Source organism: Lagopus leucura, unplaced genomic scaffold, assembly GCF_019238085.1.
Source record: "Lagopus leucura isolate 7727_CA_CO unplaced genomic scaffold, USGS_WTPT01 Super-Scaffold_73, whole genome shotgun sequence".
Lineage (NCBI taxonomy): Eukaryota > Metazoa > Chordata > Aves > Galliformes > Phasianidae > Lagopus > Lagopus leucura.
Genome location: NW_024962252.1, coordinates 36,626,217 through 36,653,056, shown reverse-complemented (window position 1 = coordinate 36,653,056; position 26,840 = coordinate 36,626,217). Strand labels below are relative to the sequence as shown.

At 40.6% G+C, this 26,840-nt stretch overlaps 1 protein-coding gene and 1 long non-coding RNA gene across 2 annotated transcripts; one reads left to right on the top strand and one right to left on the bottom strand.

Annotated features, from left to right (window-relative positions):
- Positions 1-191: 191 nt before the first annotated feature.
- LOC122187898 lies at positions 192-3,567 on the bottom strand. Its single transcript, XR_006181439.1, has 3 exons — positions 3,483-3,567; positions 2,548-3,189; positions 192-1,618 (listed from the first exon to the last, which is right to left on the bottom strand). It is a non-coding gene; the product is annotated as an uncharacterized LOC122187898 (long non-coding RNA).
- Positions 3,568-3,710: 143 nt separating this feature from the next.
- SNX3 (sorting nexin 3) lies at positions 3,711-25,809 on the top strand. Its single transcript, XM_042885763.1, has 4 exons — positions 3,711-3,983; positions 17,878-17,973; positions 18,322-18,446; positions 21,998-25,809. The coding sequence occupies exons 1-4, from the start codon at positions 3,822-3,824 to the stop codon at positions 22,101-22,103; spliced, it is 489 nt and encodes a 162-aa protein (XP_042741697.1). The 5' UTR covers positions 3,711-3,821; the 3' UTR covers positions 22,104-25,809.
- Positions 25,810-26,840: the final 1,031 nt, after the last annotated feature.

Sequence of the window (26,840 nt, the reverse complement as noted above, 5' to 3'; positions counted from 1 at the left end):
GAAAATCGAGTGTGTTGAACCCACAAGGATGTTTGTGTCTAAAGACCTTTGGATCTTTTCCAAACCTCCTCTGAGTTCCTTCAGGAGGGCAGGAAGGCTCCAGGATGCTTCTGTCATGGAAAACATGTTTGGCTCCAATACATACATGTACTTTTGACATAAGAGAAGTCATTCACCCTACTGTAGGAAAATGGATTTTGTGGTTTGTTTTTATTAACACAAGTTTGTATCAAATGGCATTTTCCTAGAGTTATGACAGAACACTCTGAGGTAAACTTGATTTTAGCTTTATCTATACAGGAATAATCAAATATGCAATAGATAGTTTATGCTGCTTACCAAATCAAAGATTCTTAAAGTTGTAAAAATTTTCCCAAACTTATGGACTTAAGGCTATTTTTACACATCCGTCCATTCACAGCTTGTATTTCAGTCAGCTCACTCAGCTTCATGTGTTAGAAGCTCACTGTGCAACTTTCCAGCTACATGGGCACTACTCAGCTTCTCTAGAACAAGGGGTTCACAAAGTAAATACCTGTGAGTTGGTGGATGACATTTTAAACAATAAGAAATCTAAAAGTGTATAAGAGGATCACCTGTGTTGAAAAATATCAGGTAAAAAGAGAGAAGAGGCATTAAATACAATAGTTAATATACGTGGATATAACAAGTTATATTTATATGCAAAATATTTATATGTGGAAGATAAGAACCAAATGTAGATCTATAAATACCACATCCTGATGCTACTAACACTGGCATCAGGAAGTCATTTTTCCACATAAAGCATTGCACAATTAGTTCTATGCTTTATGTCATTTTTTCTTCTATGGCTTACCCTGGGTCAGCATTCTTCAGAAGTTTTGACAAAATATGTCTGTGTTGACTAAACTGTATTAACTTGGGAGCTTGTCACAAGGCTGGGGAACCCCTGCTGGGTAATGGAGATTTGGTTTCCTACCCAGTTAAAGGAATATAATTTTTTTTTCTCTTTTAAAAACAAACAACTACTTGAGAGGTATCTTTATACTAAACTTAAGAATTAATCATACATTAATACTTGCTTCTGGGTACATGCCAGGAAACTCCAGTATTCATAACACTACTTGAAGTTATGCAAGAAAATCTTAACTGAATAAATAACGTGCGGCAACAAATCCATGAATTCCTAATCTCTTGGCTGTTTGTCTAAATGCTTGATTTCTTGCATATAATCTTTGGACCTACAAACACAGCTGACCTCTTTCCGTTTAGATTTGAAATTTGGCCCAAAGTTCACATCAGAAATAGAATTAAAACATTCTTTCTGAATTTATGGTTCACCTTTTCCATCCTGAGACGAACCACTGCAGCAAGTAGTGAACTGCAGACAGTGTAATTCCAGAGTTCTATGGTTCACAAAAAATATGATCCATAATTCAGAATAAACACATCCTCTGAGTGTTGGAAAGAAAGAAGCAGACTCAAAGGAGTTTAATTTTCCCCCGCCTTCATTCCTTTCTCTCTGCAGCATCAGCCAGCCAGTGTGGCATATGTGCTTTCACATATGCAAGGAGGGTCTAGTTTTGAAGCAGGGCATCTCCCCTTTGTCTTCCAGTACAGAGGATTTGATTCCCAGCTGTGAGAGAAAACAGTCAACTTAAGGCTCACTGTCAGTAGTACTTACTCAGCGTAAGAACAAATTCTACTCATCATTCATCATATGCTTGCCATCTTCCCAAATGCACAATATTGTGCACTTATATGTTATCTTGAATGGATAATAAAACCAGTCAGGCAATATATTACTTAATATATACTTAAGATAATAGCAGTACTCTGTCTTATTTTCATGTTTGCAGTCAGATGTGGTTGCATAAGTTGTGTAACAAACAAAAGTGTATGCAAAAGTGTATACGAGTAATCTCAGTAGAATGCATGAAATTTTCTTGCCTTGGTTGCAAGACCAGTTTAATAACTCACCGAATTCAAATAAGTCTTTCTTTCACTGTTACACTGCAAAATTCTGTCAGTTTAATTTCTGTTTATAATTATAAAGTGAGTAGTTAGCAGCTATTAGCAGTAAAAATAAGGAAGGTGCACTAGTAAGGACAAGAATTATACTGGAGGAGTGATGAGCAGGAAATTCAGAGAAAAGTTACCAAGCAAAACACCTACAGCACTCTTGTTCTGTGGATGTGCTATTTTTGTAACTTGGGTTCATTTGAGCTTCTTAATTACCTTTTTATTCTAGACAACTGTTATCCAAACTCACTGGATGTGAAATTTGAGTCTCTTGAATCTGATTTGTGGGCAACCTGCCATTTTGACTATTGCCTAGACACAAATTCTTAGAAAAAAAAATATAACTAGTTTTTCTACAAACTCATTCTACCTAGCTAGTAGTTGAGTGCCGTAACACTTTCATAGTGAAGGAAAATGAAATATGCATTTTCTCACTGCAGGGATACTGCTAGCAGATATTAAATCAAAAATCTGGAAGATGATAAAAATCTCCAAGATGATAAGAGTCATTTAGAAGTATTAGCAATGAGGCAATAGAATTACCATTCACTGGAGTCCTCGGCGAAGCAGAAGGCAAACATTCTACTTCTTTTGCCAATGGTTGAGTTGGGTATTTGAGTCAGGTACAGAAGCAGCGATAACCTTATGTCTTTGTAGAGGCCACACTTCCCCATCTAATTCTTTTCTCCCCTGTTAACTTTTCTTCAAGGTCCTAACTTCCAGTATACTTATTTTCTGGGAATACAAATTTCCCTTCTTATCCTTTATAAATGAAATGTTAACAAACTCTTAGCTTTGTAAGCTATCAAATCTGAGCTAGTTGGCTATAATGCTATAAGTGCATATCATTTGTGAAAACTGAAGGATTTGCCGCTGCTAAAAGCCTTAAGGCTACTGCAGACATCATTACCACTTTCTTTATGGCCTTGTCCATCCTCCAGGCTCCATTTTCAAGGTAGGACCTTTGCTGGGGTCCCTCTGGTCCATTCCTGGCACCGGGTATGGCCCACCCAAGCCTCCCAGCTGACATTTTGCGATACGGAATGACAATAGAATTTTTGCCTTCATCTTGGTACAGACATCTTTGTTCACACCTACTGGCAATGCTGTCACAAGGATTCTTTCTTGTTCTCATACTTTAATTATGAAAACTGTCAAGTGTCTCCATAGTTCTCCATTTGCCACCTGAAAAACAATTGTGCATACATTACTGAGGCGTCATCTGCTAATTCAAACCAGCCCGTAACCACAGGCCCACTGCCCTTTTCTTAACGTTGCCCACATACAAACACCTCCAGAACTCCCTCACAGCCTCCACAGCAAGGCAGAACTGCTGGCCAGACATAACGCTTCACCTCAGCTATGTTCCTGGCTAATATAACTTATCCTGGATCCCCCATCCTTACGGACAGTGCTAAGACTCGCTGGTGACAAGTTTCAGCTCAGAGTAAAGCATTATTTTTGCCGTAATCACTAACCTCCCTTTGGTTTAAAAACCCACAGCCACGGGCGGGCCCCAGGACCCGAGCTCTCTCAGCTGCCGAAACACGCATGCCCCTCGCACGCCGGGACTTGTAGTTCGGAAGGCGGGCGACCGCGTGGGGCGCCGCGAGCGGGGCTGGGCTGCGGACTACAGCTCCCAGGCTGCCTTGCGCGCGGGCGGTGGGCGCATCCGCTGGCGGCGGCGTGGGCGCGCGTTGCCGGGCAGTCAGCTGGCCGCGGGGCGGTAAGAGGGCGGGCGGCGGAGGACGGCCGCGTTAGGGAGTTTGGTCGCGTCCTGCCGGTCGTCGGGAGGGTGCGAAGGCGTCCGCTCCGCTATGGCTGAGACTATTGCGGACACCCGGCGGCTGATCAGCAAGCCGCAGAACCTGAACGACGCCTATGGGCCTCCCAGCAACTTCCTAGAGATCGACGTGGGCAACCCGCAGACCGTGGGAGTGGGCCGCGGCCGCTTCACCACCTACGAGATCCGCGTCAAGGTGAGGGCGCGGCCCGGCCTGGCCCACCCGGGGCCCTGGCGCCTCGCACGGCTGCGTGAGGCCGAAGCGGGACGCCCTGCGGCCCGGGGCTGCTTTCTGGGCTCGGCGGGGCTAGTGGCGGCCGCCAGGGCTCGGTCTGGGAGCCCGGGGGCGGTGGGCTCCTCCTTCGGCTGGACGGGAGGCCCCGCCGCTGAGCTGGGGGATGATAAAGCGGCGGTTGGTCCCGCAGCACGGCTCTCTGTAGATAACTGGGAACGAGCGCTGCGAGGTGCGCTGCTGCTGGGTTGAAATACTCCTCTAGGACGTACGTTGTGTGGCTGATTTCATGTCACTAGAAGAGCGTGAGATTTCAGCTGAGGAGGTGTAACGTGGGTGTATCTACCTAGAGAAAAGAGTTCGTGTTCAGGATTGCAGTGCTCTCAGCATGCTGTAAAAAGTGTGTAAACAAGCCTAGCAGACAGGCCAGGTTAAACCTAGCTTTCTCCTGAGTATATGAGGAAAAGCTGTGTGAAGCTATTGCTGTGTTTCTCATTCCTGATGTTTGTTTATGTAAACAGGACATTGGAGGAGTGGGCAGAAAAACACAGTATATGCAGGACACTCAGTGCCTGTGGCTAGCAGGGACCTGAGGCAGGTTGCACTTGCAGTCTATACTGCTGGTGATAAGTTGGGTTGGGAAAGACAACCTCCATGATTTGACCTTTCTCTGTAGTTTGTGATTGAGTCTGCTGTCTTGTAGCTGTCATCGTTGAAGCTGCTCAGTAATAACTGCCTGAAGTAGAGACCTCACTGATCTCTTGCACATGCACTCAGGCTCTGCAGTGTAAGTTCTGCTTTTAGTGAATGCCACAAAGTGTACGTGCTTTTCTGGCATAAGAGGCTTAGGCTGACATCTGCCTTCTTGGCCATTAAAAGTCTTCAGATAAAACTAAAACCTTGTATGTATCTTCAGGTAGTAAAGGTCCATGTTTTCAGCTTAGTGTAATTTTGCTTAGGAATGCAAAATCAACTGAGACCTAAAGATACTAGAGAGGATGCTGCTTTAATTATAGCATTGCTAAATTGTCATTCTCTAGTTGCTATTATTAAATTCCAGGATACATCTGTATGGCAGGAGGAATAAACTGAAATGCAACTGTAGCTTAAGTTTGGCTTCTGTGTAAGGACAAATTGGGACTAGCTGCCTTGTGTTACGTTATGCTGTGATTATCAGGGCCTCAGCTACCCTCTTAGCAGAAAGAAGGATGCAGCTTTTTACCTTGCTGATGGGTAAGATGCTCTAGTGCCTTAAATTTCTTATGTCTTTTCTTTCCACGAGTCTAAGCATCTGGAGTTGCTGGATCCAAGGCGTGTAATGCGAAAGAGCAGTCATAGCCTTGGTATGTCCTTGAGAATTACAGGGAGTTGCTTGGGATTAAGAAATAAAAATCCAACTAAAGTCCTTGAGGTTAAAGAAAAACAGAAGGCCAGGTTTCTGGATAGCAGATGGGTTAAAGTAGCCTATTTAGGGTAGAAATCTTGAATCCCTGTTGTAGGGAAGAGCTAGAAGTGACCTTAACAAACATACTCTGTAATGATACAGTGACCTTCTATTTTTCCTGCTAATCCAGTTACTATGTAAACACTTCCTCCTTCATCTCTCTTGCATGCATCTGTGTGCATAGGTATACAAAACTATTTGTAGTACCTGATTATGCCCTTTCCAGTTGTGTATTATTGTACATATTGTGTCCTTGATGTGTATTCTGATGGGTATCATGAACTGTAAAGGTGAGTTTTGTGTTTCTGCGTGCCAAAGGCTACAGAGCAGGTACTGCAAGTCATGCAGAATGTTTGCTATCGTCCATTATTTTTTTCTCAGATGGACACAAACTATATTGCTAATATGAAAATTTCAGCATGAAAGCAGTTTGAACTTGAATTACTGCAGTATTGCTTTTCTAAAAGGTAGATCTTGTACTATAATCTGCTTGTTGAGCATTACAGTCAGGAGCCACTAACTGGTCTCTGTGGTTTGGTGTCTTGTTGTGGTCACTGAAAATAGTAGCTGATGTTCCCAGCTTTCCCCCAGCAGTGCTAGTAATGTCAGCAGAACAAACCTGAGGAGATGGATTGACATACCTGTGTTGTATCTGGAAGACTTTGTTTTAGGCTGTCGCCAACACTAACATGTGGAGTGGTTCAGGAATAAACAACTAAACGCCTAGAAAATTCTGATTGAAGCTATTGGACAGCTTTACCATGTGCAGATATTATGTAAAGGCAGAAACAATGTCACAGAAGATGCTGAGAGTCACTTTGGTGTTGAAGCAATTAGACTTGTGCCATTGTTATGGTGCCTTCAAACCTGGTTTGAGGATAATTCTATCTTTATTGCTTTGTCTGGATTTCAAGATTTAACTTTTTTTTAGGGAGACTGAGCTTGATAGCGAACTTTTGAACTGATGTCTGATAATTAATGTTTTGTTAAAGGTACTTATGTGAGGCTTTGCAGGTTTTTGTCATCACCTGTATTGGAAAGCTTTCTGCTAGAGTTGCAGCTGAAGCATATCTGCTGTCTGGAAAGCAACAAGTGGATTGATTTCATGCTTTCTCAGTTTGCTGTATTCTTCAGCTTCTGGTGACATCAGGCTTGGAAAGCTTAATAGGGAACCCAAATGTGTTTACACTGCTTAGCAATATACTACTGGATAAGCAAGTTGGTTGTATTTCAGTATTTAGAAAAGCTTTTTGGAGTTTACCTCTGTGTTGTGGTAAATACGTGGTACATGGACAGACATTTAAACTTTCCTGTGCATACTGCAAGTGCAAGCTTTGTGTAGTGGTTCCAGTGTGGCAGCTTGCTTAACAAGCGATCAGTTACCTGTGTGGTTTTTGTTTTCTTAGCATTTAAAGATATGGTCACAGATATTGGAATCTTTCAGTAAAAGTTGTTAGGTGGGATTAGCCAAAATATTGTCTTCTGATGCTGTGCTTGCATTAAGTGACGTTCTTTTCTCAGCAAACTGAATAAGGTGTCGATGGAAAACTTTTCACTGCAGCAACCAGTAATGTTGCACAGTGTGGCAATATGGGACTATACTACTGCAGCAGCATCGTGACAATAAAATCAGATATCTTGTTCAGTATTGGTAAATGATGGAAAACGCCATCTTGTCACTTAAGCGTATTACTAAAATAGGAAATTTGAGAGGGTAATGTTCTTGACAGGGTACTTGAGAATTTGCTTTCTGTCAGCAACATTAGGCAGTAAGTTCATACTATCCTGAGATATCCTTTGTCTGCAGGCTTGGAGTAAACTGAAAAGGAGAATAAAGTAGTTAGGGCATGAAGCTTCAAGTATGTTTTCTAAGTACTGCTTGGTAAATTAGTCATCTAAAGTTGTCTAGATGACTTAGAGCTTGTGCAATGGTTAAAACTGATACAAAGGAACAGGATTGCCTGTTAAGCCACTACAGCAACGTATTTTATTGCCCTTGCCCCTTGATGAGAAACGTGATTTAACAATTAAGTTCTGAGTGCAAATATACTTGATGTCATGTGCAGTTTCTCAGGAGTCTTTACTCGCTTTTCAATCGAGTCCTTTTTGTGGGGAAGAGCACCCTCTTCTCTCAGAGAGCAAAAGCTATCCTTATACATATTTTTTTTGTTAGTCTTACCTTTTCAGGCCTACACGTCAGCACACTTCAGTAAAAGCATATGTTACTACTTATGGACTCTAAGCTAGAACTTTTTCTGAGTTGCAGGAAACAAATCTAGAACAAATGACATATTACCCTCTTAGAGCATATCTTCAGTCTAATCCAGTTCCGGGTATTACCGTACTTACACTACAACTGGGAGCAATAGTATTCCTGGTAAGTGGGTCAGCAGGAGCATCCATGCTCAAGTGAGTTCTGTGCACCAACCTCAGTAGCTAAATCCTTTAAGGAGACAAGATTTAAGCTTTACAAGCCGACTTTGATCTCGGCAATTGGTGACACTTCAGAACCGCACTCCCATGATAACAGCAGTGCCGCAGGAGGTGAGCATGTAGGTTAGGAGGACAGCAAAGCATACAAATACACAGGAACTTAATATATTTGGAAAAATATGTATTAAACACAATTCCTTGTAGAAAGGTAACGCGGCTGCTTTGCTTCCAGATGTGACACACATTACTTGAGTGGAACTAATGCTCCATAAGGCAGCGGTCACCTTTTCTATATATTTTGTATGAAGGCATCTGTGGGCCTGCAGAGATACGATGGTTGCTCCAAAGGTAATGCCTTGCATTATATTGTGTTGGCCCACAATGTCAGAGATGGATGTTGAGGGTATGGCAGTAGAGGTTGAACATTCCTGTCAGTGTTCTGCTACGTTTTGTTGCTGTGTGACAGATGGCAGCAAAGGAGCAATTTGACAATGGCATCTGATGTGGAAGGATGTATGAAGCAAAGGTGCATCATTGAGTTCCTCTGTGTGGGGAAAAAAAAAACTGGTGCCCTTGACATTCATTAACACTTGCTGAACATTGATGGAGGCTGAACAGTGAATGTGAACACGGCGAGGCAGTGAGTGGTGCTTTTCAGCAGTAATGGCAGCAATGTGGAAGACAAACCATATTTCAAAGAGACCATGCACAGCTGTTGCACCATAGAATGAAGAGTCTTGATCAGCACATCTGTGTGAATCAGCAGATTACAATCAGGGAACTGTGTAAAAAGCTGAATACTGGCTTCAGTGTGTTGGAAATAATAGTGGTGATGTTGGAATGTTGCAAAGTTTGTGCCAGGTGGATCCCACAAATGCTCACACGTGAACAGAAAGAGCACAGTATGCAGGTTTGTCAGGATCTACTGAACCAATACGAAGCTGAAGATGACAGTTTCCTGGAGTGCATTGTTGTGAGAAACAAGATATGGGATTACCACTATGAGCTGGAGTCAAAACAACAGCCCTTGGAGTGGCAGTGTGCAAATTGTCCGAACAAATAAATGGTTGAAGACACCACCCTCAGCGGATAAAGTGATGTGCACAGTCTTTTGGGTTAGGAAAGGGGTGATCTTTCTGAAATTTCCTGGCATCAGTTATGTCATGGTGCTATCTAAGGTGAACGCTTGAACTTCCCTGAGTAAGGTCAGAGAAGAAGACAAACCTTCTCTTGCAACGCAATAATGCCAGGCTACATACCAGTTTGAAAACTATGGGGCACATTGCCAGTCTTGGCTGGACTGACCCATCGCACTCACTGTATAGTCCAGATTTGGTGCCTTCTGACTTCCAAGTGTTCAGGCCAATGACAGATGGACTGTGTAGGTGTGTGGGAACTGCTGAATCACTGCCTGAACCTCTGATTGACCACCTGAGGTAAGCAATGAGTCAGCCCTGGGAGCACAGGTGAAGGCAATTCACCTGTGCTACTGGAAGGAGTGGAGCCTGGCTGCACCTCTCCTAGACCTCATTCCAGTGGGGAAGGATCTCTTTTGGAGATCGCCCCTCTGAGAGTCTTCTCAGTGAGCCGAGGACAACGGTAAGCTTTCCATCCATTCTTCTTTAGCGTGATAATCTGTTTAGCCTAACTTTCTTTGTGTATTTCTTAATTATAACATCTGTATGTTCACTGATTATACAGTAGGGGAATCTTAGCAATGATGCCATTATATCCAGCTGTGAAACAGTGGATCACTTCTACTAGTGCAGATTTTTGAGGGTGGCATGCAGGTTTTGTTCGTTGCTGGTGAAAATACATAGTTAATGGTGATTGTTGACAGATAATGTTTTGTAGCTAAGAATATGCTCTATCAAGAAGCGTTATTGTGTTCTTTTTTTTTTTGTTATAGTTTCCGTAGCTTTACTGTCAGAACATCACACATGCTTGACTGCAGAGACCAAATGTGGGGAAGGAAATGAACACAGGCTGTGAAGTGCCTGCGGTGTTAAGAATAGTATTGGTCTCAAAGGATTGGGGAAGTAAATCACTGTACTGCTAAACTTCAGTTTCTTTTGAAATTTTTTGTCATCTTAAACCAATGTGTGTTGTTTTTTTTTTTTTGTTTGGATACTGTATTTGTACTCCAGATTATTGGTATTAGTCTGAGTTGAGTAGTTATATTATCAAATCAATTCAGAATGATTAATGAGCAGAAGGCCTGTGTTTTACCTGTGGTACTCTCGAGCTAGCAAATGTGGTTTTGATCTGTTTTGTCCTTGAGCCATAGCAAATTTCCAGTCCTTGATGTCAGCAGGGGTTAAAGTTGTAGACCTCTCCTGCCAAGGAAAGAGAGTCCTCTGGTGCTCATAATTCACTTTAGTGTCATTCAGCTTTATGGCCTGTGAAGCTTGTGGTGGGGTAATGACTAAACACTGACTCAGTGCGGATATGTTTAGGGATGCGTAGTCAGCATGAATTCTCTATACTACTGCAAATTTTGTATCACGTTGCAAGAGTTTAATGCTAGCTAATTACTCTTCTAATTCTAGATACTGATACTAATTGTGAATGTTTTTAGACTTCAAAGAATAAAAATGCGGTGATTCAGGTAACTTTGTTCTGTAGCCCAGGCACTGTATACAAACATTAACAATTCTCTAGAGCAACAATTCAGAGCATTAGCTGAAAATCTAAGGAATTCCCAGGATACTAGCTAAGAAGACCAAGAACAGGCTTGTTTTCAACAAACTTCTGAAGCAAGAAAAGTGGATTTACAGATCTATTCTGTGCATTTGCTCTGAGCAGCTGATTTTTCTGTGGAGTTTTTAATTTAAACTAAACTCAGGAATCTAATCCAAAGGTACTGGACTAGCTTGATGTTGATGTGTGTTACTGTGTAAATAAAATAACCAAGTCTTTGAATAGCCCTTATTAGTATATTAGTTTAACTAGAGACTTAGGCACTTTTTCTTTCTGCTCATACAATGCATGCCTTGATTGTCATATATTGAGTGCACTCTAATACAGTGCTGAACAGACCAAATCAAACAGAACAGTGTCTAATCTTTGTAGGACAGATGGCTGTGATCCAGGTAGGCATGTGATGCCAGAGTTTTTTTTTTTTATGCATCTTTATTTTTAGCTGGCTTGTTTAAAAAAAAAAAAAAAAAAAAAGTCAACTTCAGAACAGTTAAGTGGTCTTCTGTTTTTCATCCAATGAAATAAATAGCACAGTTTAAATTGTGGCTTTGAACTGTAAAGAAAATATGTTTTGTTTTTTTCCCCTTGGTATTGCAATACCAATTATTCTTCTGAAGACTATTCCAGTAAGTACAACACCATGCTAGATTGCTGTTGAAACTTGAGGTGAGGATCACAGAATCACAGAACTGTAGGGGTTGAAAGGGACCTCCAGAGATCATCGAGTCCAACCCCCCTGCCAAAGCAGGTTCCCTACAGCAGGTTGCACAGGTAGGCATCCAGGCAGGTCTTGAACATCTCCAGAGAAGGAGACTCCACCACCTCCCTGGGCAGCCTGTTCCAGTGCTCCGTCACCTCACTGTAAAGAAGTTCTTGCGCACATTTGTGCGGAACTTCCTATGCTGCAGTTTCTGGCCGTTTCCCCTTGTCCTGTCATGATGGAGAAGCCCTCATCTTCTTGGTGAAGTGAGGAAAGGGGCAGCAAAACTGCTGCTGTGGACTTTGAACTGTTCAAGATGCTGGTAGAGAGGGTCCCTTCAGATTCAGTCCTGAAGGGTAAAAGGGCCTGGAAGGCTGGTTGTTCCTCAAGAAGCAAGTCTTAAAGGTGAAGAAGCAGGCTACCCCCCAGTGCCACAAGATGGGCCGGTGGGGAAGAAGGCTGGGGTGGATTAACAGGGAGCTTTTCCTGGTGCTCCAGGAGGAGGAGAATCTACCTCCTGTGGAAGAATGGAAAGGCAGCTCAGGGCCAATACAAAGAAGTTGTTAGGGCATACAGAGAGAAAACTAGAAAGGCAAAAGCCCAGCTTGAACTCAACTTGGGTATTGAGGTAAAAGAGTATAAAATTTTGTTTTAAATATATTAACAATAAGAAGAGGGTTAAGGAGAATCTGTCTTTGCAGGTTGTGGTAGACATGATCACTGAGGATAAGAAAAATGCTGAGATTCTGAACTCCTTCTTTATATCTGTCTTTAGAAATCAGACTGGTTATCCAGGGTACTCTACCCCTGACCTGAAAGTCTGGGATGGGGAGTAGAATAAACCCCCCGTGATTCAGGCTGCTTTCCATCATCTCTCAGTGTTCCTGATCAGCTGGAGAGATTCCAGAGGATTGGAGGCTTGCCAGTGTGACTCCCACCTACAAGAAGGGTCATAAGGAGGATCTGGGAAACTACAGGGCTATCAGCCTGACCTTGGTACCAGGAAAGGTTATGGAGCAGATCATCTCGAGTGCAATCACAAGGCATGTGTGGGACAACTTGGGGATCAAGCCCAGCTTGCTTGACCAACTTGATCTCCTATGATCAATTGACCTGCCTGGTGAATTTACTAATTCTTTGTCTGAATGTGTTCTCTTTTAAAATGAGCCCATTTTTAGCCTAGGCTGCTGGGGATACAATCTGAAGCATCATGAAACAATCTGTTTTTGTGGTCTAATCTTAAGGTTTATTCTGCTTTGAGCCTGTTAACTGTGGCACACCTAGTGTAGTTGTTCAGGATATTGGTAAACTATGCCAGGTAATGACAGAACCTATTTGGCAAAAAAAAAAAAAAAAAAAAAAAAAAAAAAAAAAAAAAAAACAACAAAAAAAAAAACCCCAAACTTTGAAGACATGTATGCTAATCATCATAGAGCAGCTCTGGGCTCAGGACAGTTACTAGAAGTTAACTTTTGTTTGTAGTTGAGACTGATAATGTTCATGGTTATTTCACTATTAGGATCCTACTGCTTTAGTCCTCAAGATGAAAAATATTGTAGCTTTGTGTCTCTATACTGTAGAATGGGAAGATCTGCAGAGCTTGGTTTAGCTATAAGTCAGCATTGTTTTAAATCCAGGCTCACAGGTATGGTCAGATTTGTTTCAGTGTTTTACTAACTTTTTGGTGTGTAAGATACCTACAGCAGCCAAGTGCACGTAAGGGAAAGCTGTAGAATTTGGCTTTGATCAGATGACTGATTTTTAGAAAGCATGTTTATTCATTCTGCTGCAGGGAAAGAGGCTTGCATTTGGTGAAGTACATAGCAAAAATTTTAAACTTGTAGTGACCTGAAGAGCCTGCTTGCTTTTCTACTAGGTTTTTTTTTTTAATGTATATATATATAATTGTAGCAGATGGGCAAATTGCTGCTTATGTCTAGTCTGGAAGGAAGCAAAGTGTGCAGGACAGAGTGTCTGCAATAGCAGTGGACTGCTGGAGCTGTTTTTTGTAATAAAGAATGGTGGGGCTCTTGCATTAAGAAACCTGTAATACTTTTTCTCCACCCTGGGGCTGCTTACTGTAATCCCCTGGAGCTGCCATTGGCTGCCTGTAAACATAGCTGGCAGTGTAGTAGGTTCCTGACAAAGATTGTGGTTAGTATGGTGAGATGGTGAGAAGCTTGAATTTAGCTTCTGAGAGTCAAGGCTGCAAACTTCTATCACAAGTGAGCTGAGTGCTTTGTTTCATTCTATTTTAATGGAAATGGAGTAGTATCAAGGCTACCACAACCTACTTGAAAAGACAACATCAAAGTAGGTGCTATGGCAACAGTGTTGCTTTATTCTCAGTTTGTTAAGAGTAGGAGACATGAGCAATGCCGTGCTGCTGATTAGTGCAATATTGGCATATGAGAAAATGAATCAAATCTGCCTTAAACTGCCCTAGTTAGCTATGGTTGTGGAGTTCAGCAGTCATGGGGGGGCTAGGCTGTGCTGATGTTCTGAGTCGGTCTTGTGGAGTGTCAGTGTGCTCCTTGAAGGAACCCAAATGCTCCTTTTTAGTTGAATTTATATCTGGTAACAAACTCATAGGGATAAGTCTGGCTATTTGCTGAGTTGTTTACTGGCTGGGTGGGTTGATTCAATCTGGATAATAGAACACTTAAATGATTTCAGTAGAGTACTTGATAGTATTAGAGCACCTCAGTTGTCTTCCTGCATTTAAATTTGTTTCTATACCAGAGTGGCTGCACTGGAGTACTGTTGTGTATGAATTTGAAGCATAGTGTTGGCTTGTACTCATTTACTTGCACTCTGCGTCTGCAAATCTCTTCAGCTGCATCTGTACACCATTTTAAAACCTTCTAACTGGACATATCATAGGAATTAACCATAGTAGCAGCTAGAAGACTAGTCTGTGGTCATCCAAGCTGCAGTCTTAGAATTGTCATTTGCTTCTGAAGTGACTCTCCTGAGCTTGGGGTTAGACTTTGTAGTTTGAGTTATAAACATAGCTGAAATAGTTTCTCTGCAAATGCGGGTTTTGCCCTAAAATGCATTAGTAGGCAGCTGCTGCTTCCTGCTGTCAGTTTGTTAAACACCAGTTGGATGACTTGATTGTGGAAACTTGCTTGGCATCTGAGTGGAGGAATGCAGGAGTGACTTAGGATTTGATTGTTATTTAGATTTTTAATGAAGTAGTTGAACTTGGCAATAGTTCTGACAGTGCTTATTCTAGTGCACTGACTTGGCTGTTAGTTCACACAGCAAAATAAAATTGATAATTTTAGAGTATTCAGAGAAAGCCTAATGGGTGTGTGCGAATATTCTGATGAAGAAATGATACTAGACAGCATCTCTTTTCTTAGTATCTTTCTATACTTGGTATTTGGGGCCATTTAGAACCTCTGCAGTTCTGGTTTATTGGTCCTGGAGTTATGATTGATTTGCAGTTCTGGTAATTGACTTGCTTGTCTAGTGTATTTGATAGCACCCAATCCTTTCAGATTAATAACTTGCATTCAAACTACTAAAGAGACTGGAAATTTGTTAAAAATGGTTTTGATTAAAAAAGGAGACAATTATGCTGTAGAAGAAACAGTTGTTACAATAACTGTGCTGGATGAGCTGTGATCCAAAGGCTGTGCCAAACCGGGTCATGAGTTTCATGACAGACTGTGCAGATCAACAGGCCAGAAAATTGAGGGAGGAGTTTATAAAAATGAAATTGGCCTGACTTGAAGTTTTGTGTATTATCCTCATCCCCATTCTAGCAGGCAAACAGAGCTAATACAATGTTCTGAATAGCCACTGGCTCATTGGTAGCTAAACAAAGAACTATAAAGCTGAGCATAACTTTTAATACACTGCATGGCTCTGGTGCTGACGTTTTATTAGGAACTCAAGTTCCTCTTGACATTTTTTAGAGTTGTCTGCAAAATTCTGGCTCAATGGTTGCCCATACTTCAGCAACTGACTGGCTTGTTTAGTGCAAACCATCTCTTCGTGGCAGGTGGAGGCATATGAAAACCCCTTGTTACTGAAGGATGAAGTGGTCTGCTCAAACAGGGTAGCAATCCTGCATTAGAGAGGGAATGTACTTCAGGTGTGAATATAACCTGACTTAAAAATAGGTGCTTAAGATGTAAGTAGGCTAAGCAGTGTAGAAGAGAATTCTCAAATTGCTTTTTTACGTGAATCCTTTTAACAGCTGCATAACTAAAGAAAAGTAGAATTTCTGGAGGAAGGAGAACTGCTGCAGTTTGGACTTAAAGGAACATGATATTTAAAAGTTGATCTTAGAAGCTCTGAGTTCTTGTCTGGATTGAAGAGCAGTGGATGTAGTTTTCTTTTAGCATATAGTTTGAAGTTGTATTGGTATAATGCTAACCTTCTAGTATACATGTTTGAACGTTTTCAGTGATGATCAAAACTGGGGAAACTTATTCACCTTGGAGGGAAGGCGAGCCTTATGGCTGTTCCTTTCTCCAACCTGCTTGCTTGACTAGTGTGTTAGAAGTTGACAAGGAATGCAGGAGGTAAAATGAGCTTAATTGGCCCTTCTATCCCCACGTTATACCTTACAGCCTGATATGTTGTTCAGAGATTAACTTTTTTAGACCTTATGCCTATAAGCATGAAAAGAGTTCCTGAAGACCTGGGAACTTATGTTTATCTGCTATTATTCTGCTGTAATCCTTCTTGTAAGTAATTTGATAAGAGAATGGAATATTTTCTGCAGATGAGAGCCTAGATGTTAAATATTATGAAGGACTTTCTGTCCAAGACACTAACAAAGAGTTGATGTTATAATGTGCAAGGCTGAACTTAGTTAAAAAGCCAGTAGCTGAAATTGGAGAAAAATAATCCACTGCTTCGCTTCTGGGAATCTCCTTCATGCACCTTTGGGGACCTAGATTCATTCACTCTTGAGTAGAGTATTCTTATTTGGATGTGTGTTTATAAAGCCTGAGTTCTGACATAATAAAATTGCATTCGGGTCTATTATTAGCCAGCAGTACAACGAACAATAATTGCCTGGGAATGAGATCCTAAATGCTTTTAAACATTCAGCAATATGAGATTTCATTATAAAATACTGTTTTGTACTTCATCTGTGAATTGTGGATTAAATAGCATCATGTGAAAGTACCTAACTAACTTCTCAATTACTTTTGAACTGCCCCAGCCAAAAGCTTGTTATTGACAGGCAATAGCACAATGGCCTGCAGTCATAGGCCTGCCTGGTGCCAGCAGTATAGCTTGGCAGTTAAACCTATCATGAATAGCCAGAAATGTCACTTGATAGCTATGTGTAACAGCCCACAAATGATATTGTTCAGGGATATCCACTCAAACTGGGACCAGAAGCTGAGTGGGATGTTTAAGCCATCCCACTTTAAGGTACTAGCTGAGAGTAATTTCTGTGCTTCTACCAGTAGAAGAGAACTTTGTATAATCACAGTTAAATCTTAGTATCTGAGTGCTCCTCGAAAGCTTCCTTTCTAGATGTATGAGACAAAGCTGGTGAATATGCATTCTGCCAGCAGTCCTTATTGCTGGTTATGCATGGAATTTATGGAGCTTTGGTCTTGCTTATAGCTGATCATAACTCCTATGTGAACTTTTCTGTAACCCCGTCAACAGTTTGCCATCATTATTTGAAGTGTAAATGTCGTTAAGATATTGGAGCTTTTCTTTCTGGGAACATCATTAGAAGAGTGTTCTTCATGTCTGCTCTTTAGGTGTAGTTTAGATAACAGTGGGATAAATGTGCATCCCAGGATTAAAATATACAAATTAATACAATGTGGTGTGCAGCATTATAGCCTGACTCGCATTTGATGTTTCTCAAGGACATTAGAGTTGAGAGCTGACTTGTCTAGGAATTCTGCATCATGAAACACTGCTCGGTTTAAGTTTGAGATCAGGTGGTTTTGCTACATTGAACGTTGTGTTGCATCTCCTCATCTCCTCTTTGTAGGCTTCCTTAGAGCTATCCAGATTAGACAGATCTGCTGACAGATCTTCAGCTTCATCTGTCCTGAATGGATTCGATGAAGACTGTAGGACTTGCCTGCTTTGTTCATAAAGATGTTGGAGACCTTGTTGCCTCAGGTATCAGAAAAGCATAGGAAACTTGGCTAATTCAGTATGCTGGCACCTGAAACATTCCCTTGAGCACATTAAGAGCTTGAGTGGATAAAGAAGGCTTTTTTATTCTGACTACCTCTCTCCAGTGTGCATATATTGACATTGGGAATTTAGCTTTTGAGAAAGTAAGGCTAGCAGATACCTGTGCAACATTGGAAACATTGCAAGTGATGAGCAAATCTACTCCTAGGCAATATGACAAAATGCCAGTTAACAGGATGCTGTACGAATGAAGGGCCTGCAGTTGAGCAGTTTGAGACATAGCTTAGTTATGTAGCGTACAAAGGGATTTATCAGCATTTCTGTATGGAGTGTTTCTCAATACCGTTGTGTTGTTGCTAAAGCAGTGCTAACCTTTAAGATCATTTTTGTTGATTCTCTTTATGAAAGCTTCATTCTCATCTAATCAGGATGTATTTCATTTCTAGACAAATCTTCCTATCTTCAAATTGAAAGAATCTACAGTCAGAAGAAGATACAGTGACTTCGAATGGCTAAGGAATGAGCTGGAAAGAGAAAGCAAGGTGGGTAAACTTAAATATGAACTAAGTCTTCATGTACATACAGGGAGAACTGATAATGAAATGTTATCTGTATCTTATGAAGCATATAGCTACATCATAAAGCTGATGTTGCTGTTCAAAACTTCCAGAGCTAAAAGTATGTTTGAGGTTTGCTGAAAGACTAACACAGCTATTAGCTGTGTAATGGCACTGAATTAGAGTTGATCAACTTAAATTCAGTTTATCAGTATGGGCAATTACTGTTCTTCTCTAGTCCTGTTTTCCTTCACTAGAGATCTGAATTATGAGTTGGGTCCTCTAAAAGGAAGATGTGGCACAGGAGTTCTATAAATTTGCTTAATGTTTCAGGTCGTGGTACCGCCTTTACCAGGAAAAGCTCTTCTTCGTCAGCTCCCCTTCCGAGGAGATGATGGTATATTTGATGATTCCTTTATAGAGGAAAGGAAGCAAGCTCTTGAGCAATTCATAAACAAGTAAGTGTTGAGTAAGTATACGTGGAGATGAACTCAGAACTGAGCTGTGTAAAATGGAATTATAGCTGCTAATCTGTTATGGTAGCTACACTAGGTTCAGAAATTGAAACTTTCTGTAATCTCACAATAGGACACATTAACATTGCTCATCTAGTGTTAGTTTTGGTATTTTGATGCTTACCTGAACAGCTGAAGTGAATGCTAGTGTTATAGATAATTTATGCAAATTACTACTAAAATTATAGCATTCAAAATAGTTCTACTTTTCACTTTGAGAAGGTATTCTGCACTAGGTGAATAATGAAGCTTACAGCGGTTTACTTCAATTGCAGGTATGAGGTACTATCAGCTCATCTAACTATGCATATTTTTTGTAATATTATAAGAATCTTTCTGAAAATGTAAAAAAAAAAAAAAAGTGCTTGAGGTATGTATATGTGTAGTTTGAAACAGACATTTTAAACTTTGTCACTGGCTTGCTAAGGGTAAGTAGATATATCGGTAATAAAGACCTATTTCTTGCTCTACCACCCGGTACTACTAACTACTCAACATACAGTGATTTTAGGAGCTACTTTAACCTCTTATGCTGTAGGTCCAAATCACAGAATGATTTGGGTTGGAAGAAACCTTAAAGACCATCTTGTTCCAACCTGCTTACTGTAGGCAGGCATATATCCCATGGTATTGGACTGCCTAGGGCCTCCATCAACCTGGTTTTGTATGCCTTCAGAGATAGGGCATCTGCAGCTTCTCTGGGCAAACTCTTGTAGCTCTTCCCCAGTCTCTGAGTTAAGAATTTCTACCTAACACCTCTTTTTTAGTTTACAATCATTACCTTTTGTACTATTACAATATGTAAAAGCTTATTTTTTTTTTTTTTAATAAATTATGTTTAAATACTAGAAGGCCACAATGACATTTCTTCAGAGCTTTCTTTTCTTCAAACTGAACAATGCCAGCTCCCTCTGCCTTCATAGAAGAGGTGCTGTAGCTGGATAGATGGAATACTGTCATCTCCTAGTTTGTCAGATCTCTAAAGCCTATATTGTTCATACCATCTGGTTCTGGGTTTTTTCATCATAAAGGATTTGAGCTTGTCAGTTCCACTAATATTTTAATCTTGTTCAGTAATAATGCTGTTTAATGGGAATGGGAGATACCCTTCAGTTGAACAAGATCTTAATCTGCTCGTACATAGCTGATTATAGTCAGTTTTTATTGATCAATTCAGGCCTGTGGCTTGGGTAGTCACAAGTGAATGACTAGTTTACTGGAAACTAGAATTTGCACAAGTCTTCACATAGTTGCTTGCTAGTTCAGTTTGGGGGTATTTCTAATATTTCTGAGCAAATAAAATGCTTCCAACTGTTACTTCCCTGTTTGAAGGCAAGTGGGATGAATTTCTTGCACATTCAGTTTTGCTTTTATGGTACTTGAAGGCAGATGTGCTTGTGCTAAGGTAAAATGTGCTTTGTAAGGCTGTATGATAACTGTGGAGTTAGAACTGTCATTCAAGCAGGCTCGGGACTGTCCAGTTTGGAGGAACTGTACATACTAGCACTGAGTTTATCGACATGCACAGAAAGAAGGTGGCTGACATTCTAAAGCAACTGATAGAGAAACAGCTTAACTCAAATAGCTGAAGAACATCTCAAAGAAGAACATTTCAGTATAGTTGATAGAAATGGAGTGATCAATTTGCTGATAACACTTTGAGTCTTTCAGCCAGTGATGCACTGATCTTGTGGCAGCATGAAACTTCTTGGTCAATTTTCTTTTCCTTGAAAGATAGAAGCAGGCTGTTAGTGTAGTTATTGATGTAGTGGCAGACTTGAGTACATCTGGAAAAAGACTCATCAGGCAGAACTTGGCTATTCAAGCTCATCAGTCTATTCTAATGGTTGTATTTGCTTGAGTTGCCTATGCCAATTAAAGTTTTAAATCATGTAGCAGCTTTTAAGATTCTACGAAGTATTCTGTGCTGGTGAACTTAGCCTAGAGTGGATCTCGCATAATGTAGTTATAATACTGCATTCTCAAAGCTCATCTTATTCAGTGCCTAAGATAACTGGTATTGCTGCATCCAGGGAAGGTGATAGTGCACCAGCACCAGTTCTTGATACTCAGGAATATTTGGATGACTGTTGTTGGGAAGTTTTAGACAACACTGAGCCTTTTTGAGCTTTTTTGAGCTTTTTGAGCCCTAGTGGGCCAGCTTGCTTGCAAAGCCATTGATACTACTCACAGTGCCAGATGCAGGTGTAGGTATGCTGCAGAAGCCTTTTCTGCTGGAACCTAACTTAAGGAGGCATGAGAACTTTGCAACTGTGTCACCTTAGTGAAGAATACTGAGGGGAGGAAAAAGAAGTACAAAATGAGGTATTTGTGTGAAACCAAGAGCTGGATGTGAGATCAGACCTAGTCTGGCAGTTCAACCACCAATTTGTACCCTTTAGATGAGGGTGAAAGTACATAGTCTTTTCCTGAGTTTTTCTTTGAACTTAAAGGCAAACGATTTAGTCAGATGTGAGTAAGAAACCCAAACTAGCTGCTCCAGGCTGTTCTGTGTTTTGCTTCAGACTGCTGCCTATTTACTTGCACTTGTTAATGTTATAGGCTTTGACTATTCTCAATGCAGTCTATCGGTGCTGGGTAGCAGAGCTTTGCTTGTTAAGGGGTACCCTCAGTAGTCAGTTGTGACAAATTAATCAGTCTTGTGGAGGAATAAACACTACTAGATACGAGTGGAGAAGGTGCATGTAAATTCTCTGAAGTACTGATGCTGAGCCTCTGAAGCTGTGATTTAGTTTTGTGAATAATCTTCCATTTAGAGCAGACATGTTCTAACAGATAATTCAGTTTCAGCTTCTTTACTAATAAAAAGTAGCCCACTGTAGTTCATACCTGAAACAAAAATCTATGATAGAGATGTTATTCTCTTCTAGAACAGACAAACTCACTCTCTTTGCTGTGTTTCATATCTAAAGACATCTTCATTTAACAGAGTGGCCATATCTAGTACCCTTTGGTTAAGCATCAGTGCTGCTTGTGCATACTGAAAACATGACTGTGGTAATGTTCTGCTTTAAATTGTGTCAGGGCCTGCAGAAGACCTTCACACCCCCTGGTGGACTAACTATTACTCTGTCTGGTCTAACTAAATGAAATCAGACTAAGAACTGATGTGTTAAGCTGTTTTTAGAGACTTATTCTGTGTCAAAGGCATCAGAACCAATAAAATCAGCTTAACTTGGCTTAACTTTCTCATAGAATGGGTACAATCAAAGCACCCTCTCAGCTGCAGGTAATGGATGACATAATATGCTTCCTACTGATCTGAGATGACTCAGAGTTCCTATAGGCTAATTTAATGCCGGGGAGAATGGCAAGTCTTGCCAGACATCTTTGTAGACACCAACAGTAGCTGGAAGTGGATCTGTGCTGAAGAGCAAGCCCATAGGTTGTTGGTGTAAAAACCCTTGCTACTGGCAAGCTGCAAGTAGGCTCAGTTTGTGAGTACTAACGCTGCTTTTTTTTTCCTTCCCCAGGGTTGCAGGCCACCCACTGGCACAGAATGAACGCTGTCTTCATATGTTCTTACAAGATGAAGTAATAGACAAAAACTACACACCATCCAAAATAAGACATACTTGAATTCTGAAATCCTTTCCAAACATTAGTGGTTCTTATGCTTGATTTTTAAGAGGTTGTAGTTTGTCTTAGCATGCTGAGGATAAACAGGCACAAAGTCTCCACTAACATCAGTACACTGCTTGGTCTTTGCATATACTTTATAGCATCTCACTTGTCTTTTAGCTTAATCCCTCTGATTCAAGAGTACTATATTATGAGACCATCCACCCCTTGCAATGTCTCACAAACCTTTCCACTCACTTGCAATGACTTAACAATGTTTACTGACTTGGCCTTACTTGAACTTGCACAGTTGTAGTGTCACATGTTCACTTGTATTTGACTAAACTGCTATGCTTTCTGAGGTAGTCATTTGTCTGAACTTCTTTAAGAGACTGCTTTCTTTCTGATAACCCTATGTGAGATACACTTATGCAATTGTCTTCAAGCTTGTAAAACACTTTATACTGAAATAATGAGGGAATTATCTTTATATTCTGTAAGAGGAAAAATCAAATTTATATACTAAAATAACTTGTCTAAAGGTTTTGAAATAAAAGTGAAAATGCACTTCAGGTGTTTGTCACTCTTGACCTTGAGTGTGGACTATCTCATCATTGCTGAGAAGCAAAGACTTTGCTATTCTAAGTGAACTGATGTTTCAGCCTTGCTGTAATATTCTTCTGCAAGGTAGTGCTTTGCCCCTAACAGCTAACCCTGTAATGCCCTTGGATATGGGCATTCACCAATCCAGTATTATCATAGAATGGCTTGGGTTGGAAGGGACCTTGAGGGTCATCAGAGATGGGGCATCCACAACCTGTCTGGGCAACCTGTTCCAGCACCTCACCACCCTCGCAGTGAAAAACTGTCATTCATAAAGGTGTTGAAGCGCACCAGTTCCAAGACAGACCACTTGTCACCAGCCTTCACCTGGCCATAGAGCTGTTGACCGTAATCTTCTGTCTATGACTTCCAACCAATTCCTTATCCATCAGATAGTCCACCTTTAAAATCTGTATCTCTCAATTTTAGAGATGAGGATGTTAGTGAGGAACCACGTCAAAGGCTTTGAAGTCCAGGTAGATGACATCAGTTGCCTTCCCTTTGTCCACTGATGCCATCACATATAGAAAGCTACTAGGTTAGTCAGGAATGACCTTCCCTTGCTGAAGCTGTGCTGGCTGTCTCAGATAACCTGTTTATCCTATGTGTGCCTTAGCGTGTCTTCCAGGAGGATCTACTCCATGATCATCCCAGGCACAAAGGTGATGCTTACTGGCCTGTAGTTCCCCAGATCTTCCCTCTCTTATAAATGGGAATGGCGTTTTCCTTTTTGTCACGTTATGAAATGTGGAAAGTATTAAAGGTTGTTCCAGCATTGTTCAGCCCTGTTCATGGTAGTCAACAGATACGTGGCTTCATTAAACTTTGAAGAAGGCTACATCTTCATTTGGTATGAGAAGCCTCAATCTAGATTCAGCTATTACATGAAAATTATACCATTCTGCAGAGAAAGCAATGTTGACATAACCTATCATAGGGCTTTTAGGTCTTATAGCTGAAGATTAAGGTGGTTCTGATCTGCAACTGCCATGAGGGATATAGAGTCATGTAAGCATGCTGTGCAGTGTGCTCACTTCCCTGAATGTTAAGAGAAAGAAAGGCTGTAACATTGTGCTTTTATGACCAACGGTGAAATGCAGATTATGAATGCCTAAACTTGAGTTTGCAAGTAACAGCACTGAAATAATCTTTCTCCCTAAATGCTTTTATGGCTAGAAAAGCCTTCTTAGTGTTCTGAAATGTGATGTGGAAGTTACCTATCCAGGTGCTCTTGAAAACCGGTTCAAGAACACTAGAAATCTGATCCAATGTTTTGTGTTCTTAACAGTGCATGTTCTAAACAATTTGAGTGCATGTTGGCTTAGAGTTGGTTTTGCTGCTTTTTCCTTCTTATATAAAAATATACTCTGTTCTGCCACTATGTAGAGAACATGCTACAAACATGCAAAGTTACTAATTTTCTTTAAATAAGACTGTTAATCTCATTTTAAACTTCTACTCTGTCATTTGTATCGAATTCTGGATGTGAAAGCTTGAGCTGACAAAATATCGGTGGGCTGACTGGGTTATGTGTAGTATCAGTGAACACTTGTCTTTAAGCATTCTATTTTGTGGCTGCAATAAAGCAAGAATTCATTTCTGACTATATCAACAAAAATTACCTGGTTGCTTGCAACCAAGTGCAGTCTTTATTTTTGGATTCTGGAATGGAGGGAAACATACTAGTTGCTAGTGGTACAGCTCTGGGTTGCAAGTGGGTTGTGTAAGTTTTGATGCTTGATTCCATGGGTAGGACTGTGGGATAGAATCAGCATAGTCTTTGGTATGTATGAAGGGGGCAAAAATCAGTTATTTGAGTGTCAAACTTTTTAGTCTAGCTTTTCAAATAGTTCTAGTTAAGGCAAAGCAATCTGTTATAAAATTCCCTGCTGCTGTTGAATTACACTTAGGCTGAGTTACTCTTGAAAATGGGGAATGAAAAATTAAATGTATATGAAGTTTTATTATTTAGATACATAATCAGGTGTTCTTTTTCTTTTCTCAAATGTTCTTTTCTGTGAGAAGCTTTTTTCTGAAATCGAAGTATATCTTCTGTCATATCCCTAAAAGACGATGTTACGATCTTTATCGTCTGGCGCAGGCAAAAAAAAGTCACAGCTGAAGAAGGAAGAGCTGCATACTTGATGTCAGTAGGTTCTTCTTGTATTTCTGAAGTGTAGCAAGGATTTTGGAGTTGTTATAACCTCTGAAATTGACAGGATCTTGGATGCAGTGGGCATCTGCACTGGCTTCTGGGATTTCTCCTGAGTGTCAGTGCTTTGAAGCTAGCTAGTTCTGGTGTAGCGTGATTCTGCTGCTGTGCAATCTGTGGAGAAACACTGTCTGAGATTAGTCATCTAGGGACTGGGACTGGATAGCATACTGCAGTGTGCAGCTACCTCATATCTTAGGTGCAGTTCATGTTTATTGCTGCACAGCAGGAGACCTGTTGAAATGAATATTTTGTCACTGGTTCTGAACAGCAGTGCCCTCAGCCTTTTCAACTCATAAACTGTATTGTCACAAGGATGGGAAATAACTAATTGTCTGCAATCGTCAGTTTATTTTAGTGTAGAGCAAGAAATAGTAAAATCTGTTGTAAGTGCAGAAAGAACTCTTAAGTGTTCACTGGGTTTTTTTTTTAAGAGATAAATTCACCTCGTCCTATGGTAAAAATGCATTCTCAAATGCTCCGTGCTGGTTCATACAGAGGGTGTTCCAAAGTCCTGTAGTCCGTAGTTTGTCTTACCTGACTCATTGGAAAACTAGTCTTGTACATGTAATGGTCCTGCTGTCTTGGAAAGAATGGAATGTGAGACCTCTCAGACTTAACAGAGATGGGGTGGAAAAGCTTTGACTTCTGTATCCCATGGAGTTGGGATTTCAGTCCTGGTCTGTGTTTCTTGACACCAACAAAGAATGAGCTGTCGATATACACTGTATGTTTCCAGTTGCCGTTTTAATGTGCGCAGTCTTTGGTTACTCACTGCCTTATAAACAGTGTGTTTTATTTTCCTTCTATTGCCAGTTTCATCCTGTGCACTGAAGTTTCTTACCCTTTTCTTTGGTTTGATAACACAATTGGACACCGTAATAAAACTCCTGAATCTTTTTAGTTGAAGCAGTGTTTTTGTACTCATCAATCGTTGTGAGCTGCACAACTCACAAATACTGAAAACTGAAATAACATGAAATGGAAAGCTTACACAAGTTAGACATCTAATCTGTTTAGAAGTATGTCCCAGAAAAAGCTGTATGTCAGATCCTTGAGAAGAAAATGTTAGAAACCTTGCAGTAAGTATATATATATATATGGACTACAGAAAACAGCTCTGTGCAAGACTTCGAAGTCCCTTTGCGTGAAGGTAGCATCACCTGTAGCTGAGTTATTCCCTTAATGTTTGTCTTGCCTGTTCTTTAAAACCTCTGATGATGGAGACCCCCCACAGTACCTAAGGCAATACACTTTAGTAGAGATTGTTTCTGTTCCCTGGTAAGTAGGGTACAGTGGAAGGTGCTAATCCAGAAACAAGAGGAGAAGTGTTAAAAGGACAGTGAAAAGTAAATTCAATATATTTTTATTCTTTGTAAATACAATGAGTACAACTTTTTAACTTCACAAATCAGTTAATCCACTTTGTACAGAAAAGTTTTACTCATTCTATGATAGTCCAAGTGCTGATTTTTCTCAGTGCTAGTTTCTAATAACAAATCAAATTTTGAAAAGTACAGCAGCTATCTTTAATTTTTTTCTACGTGGTTCATACATCAAATAAGCAGCTTATAACATTTTTGTGTGTAAGAGGGTGTAGGTGAACAAGGCTTCAAAATTAGAACCTGGAATTTTCTAAAAAGGCATTGGAGACTTTCAAAAGTTGTTAGCATCGTTTCAGTCAACCAACTTTATTTCCTTGAAATAAAAGTATTTCCGTTGGTGTCTTTACAGTCATTTTCACTTCTCTGCGCATCTCACTGACAAAGAGTTTGGCTGCCGTTGCCTTTGGTTTCAGCAGTGTGCCAACGGGACAGCCAGCAGGTCACTGAAGCAATCATCTCCATTGGATTTGGTTTTGCTGTTTTTGTCTTCCTTCCTTGACTTGTACTCTTTGCCAGAGGCTGTGTGGATGGGTGCGTGTGTGTAAGAAGGAGAGA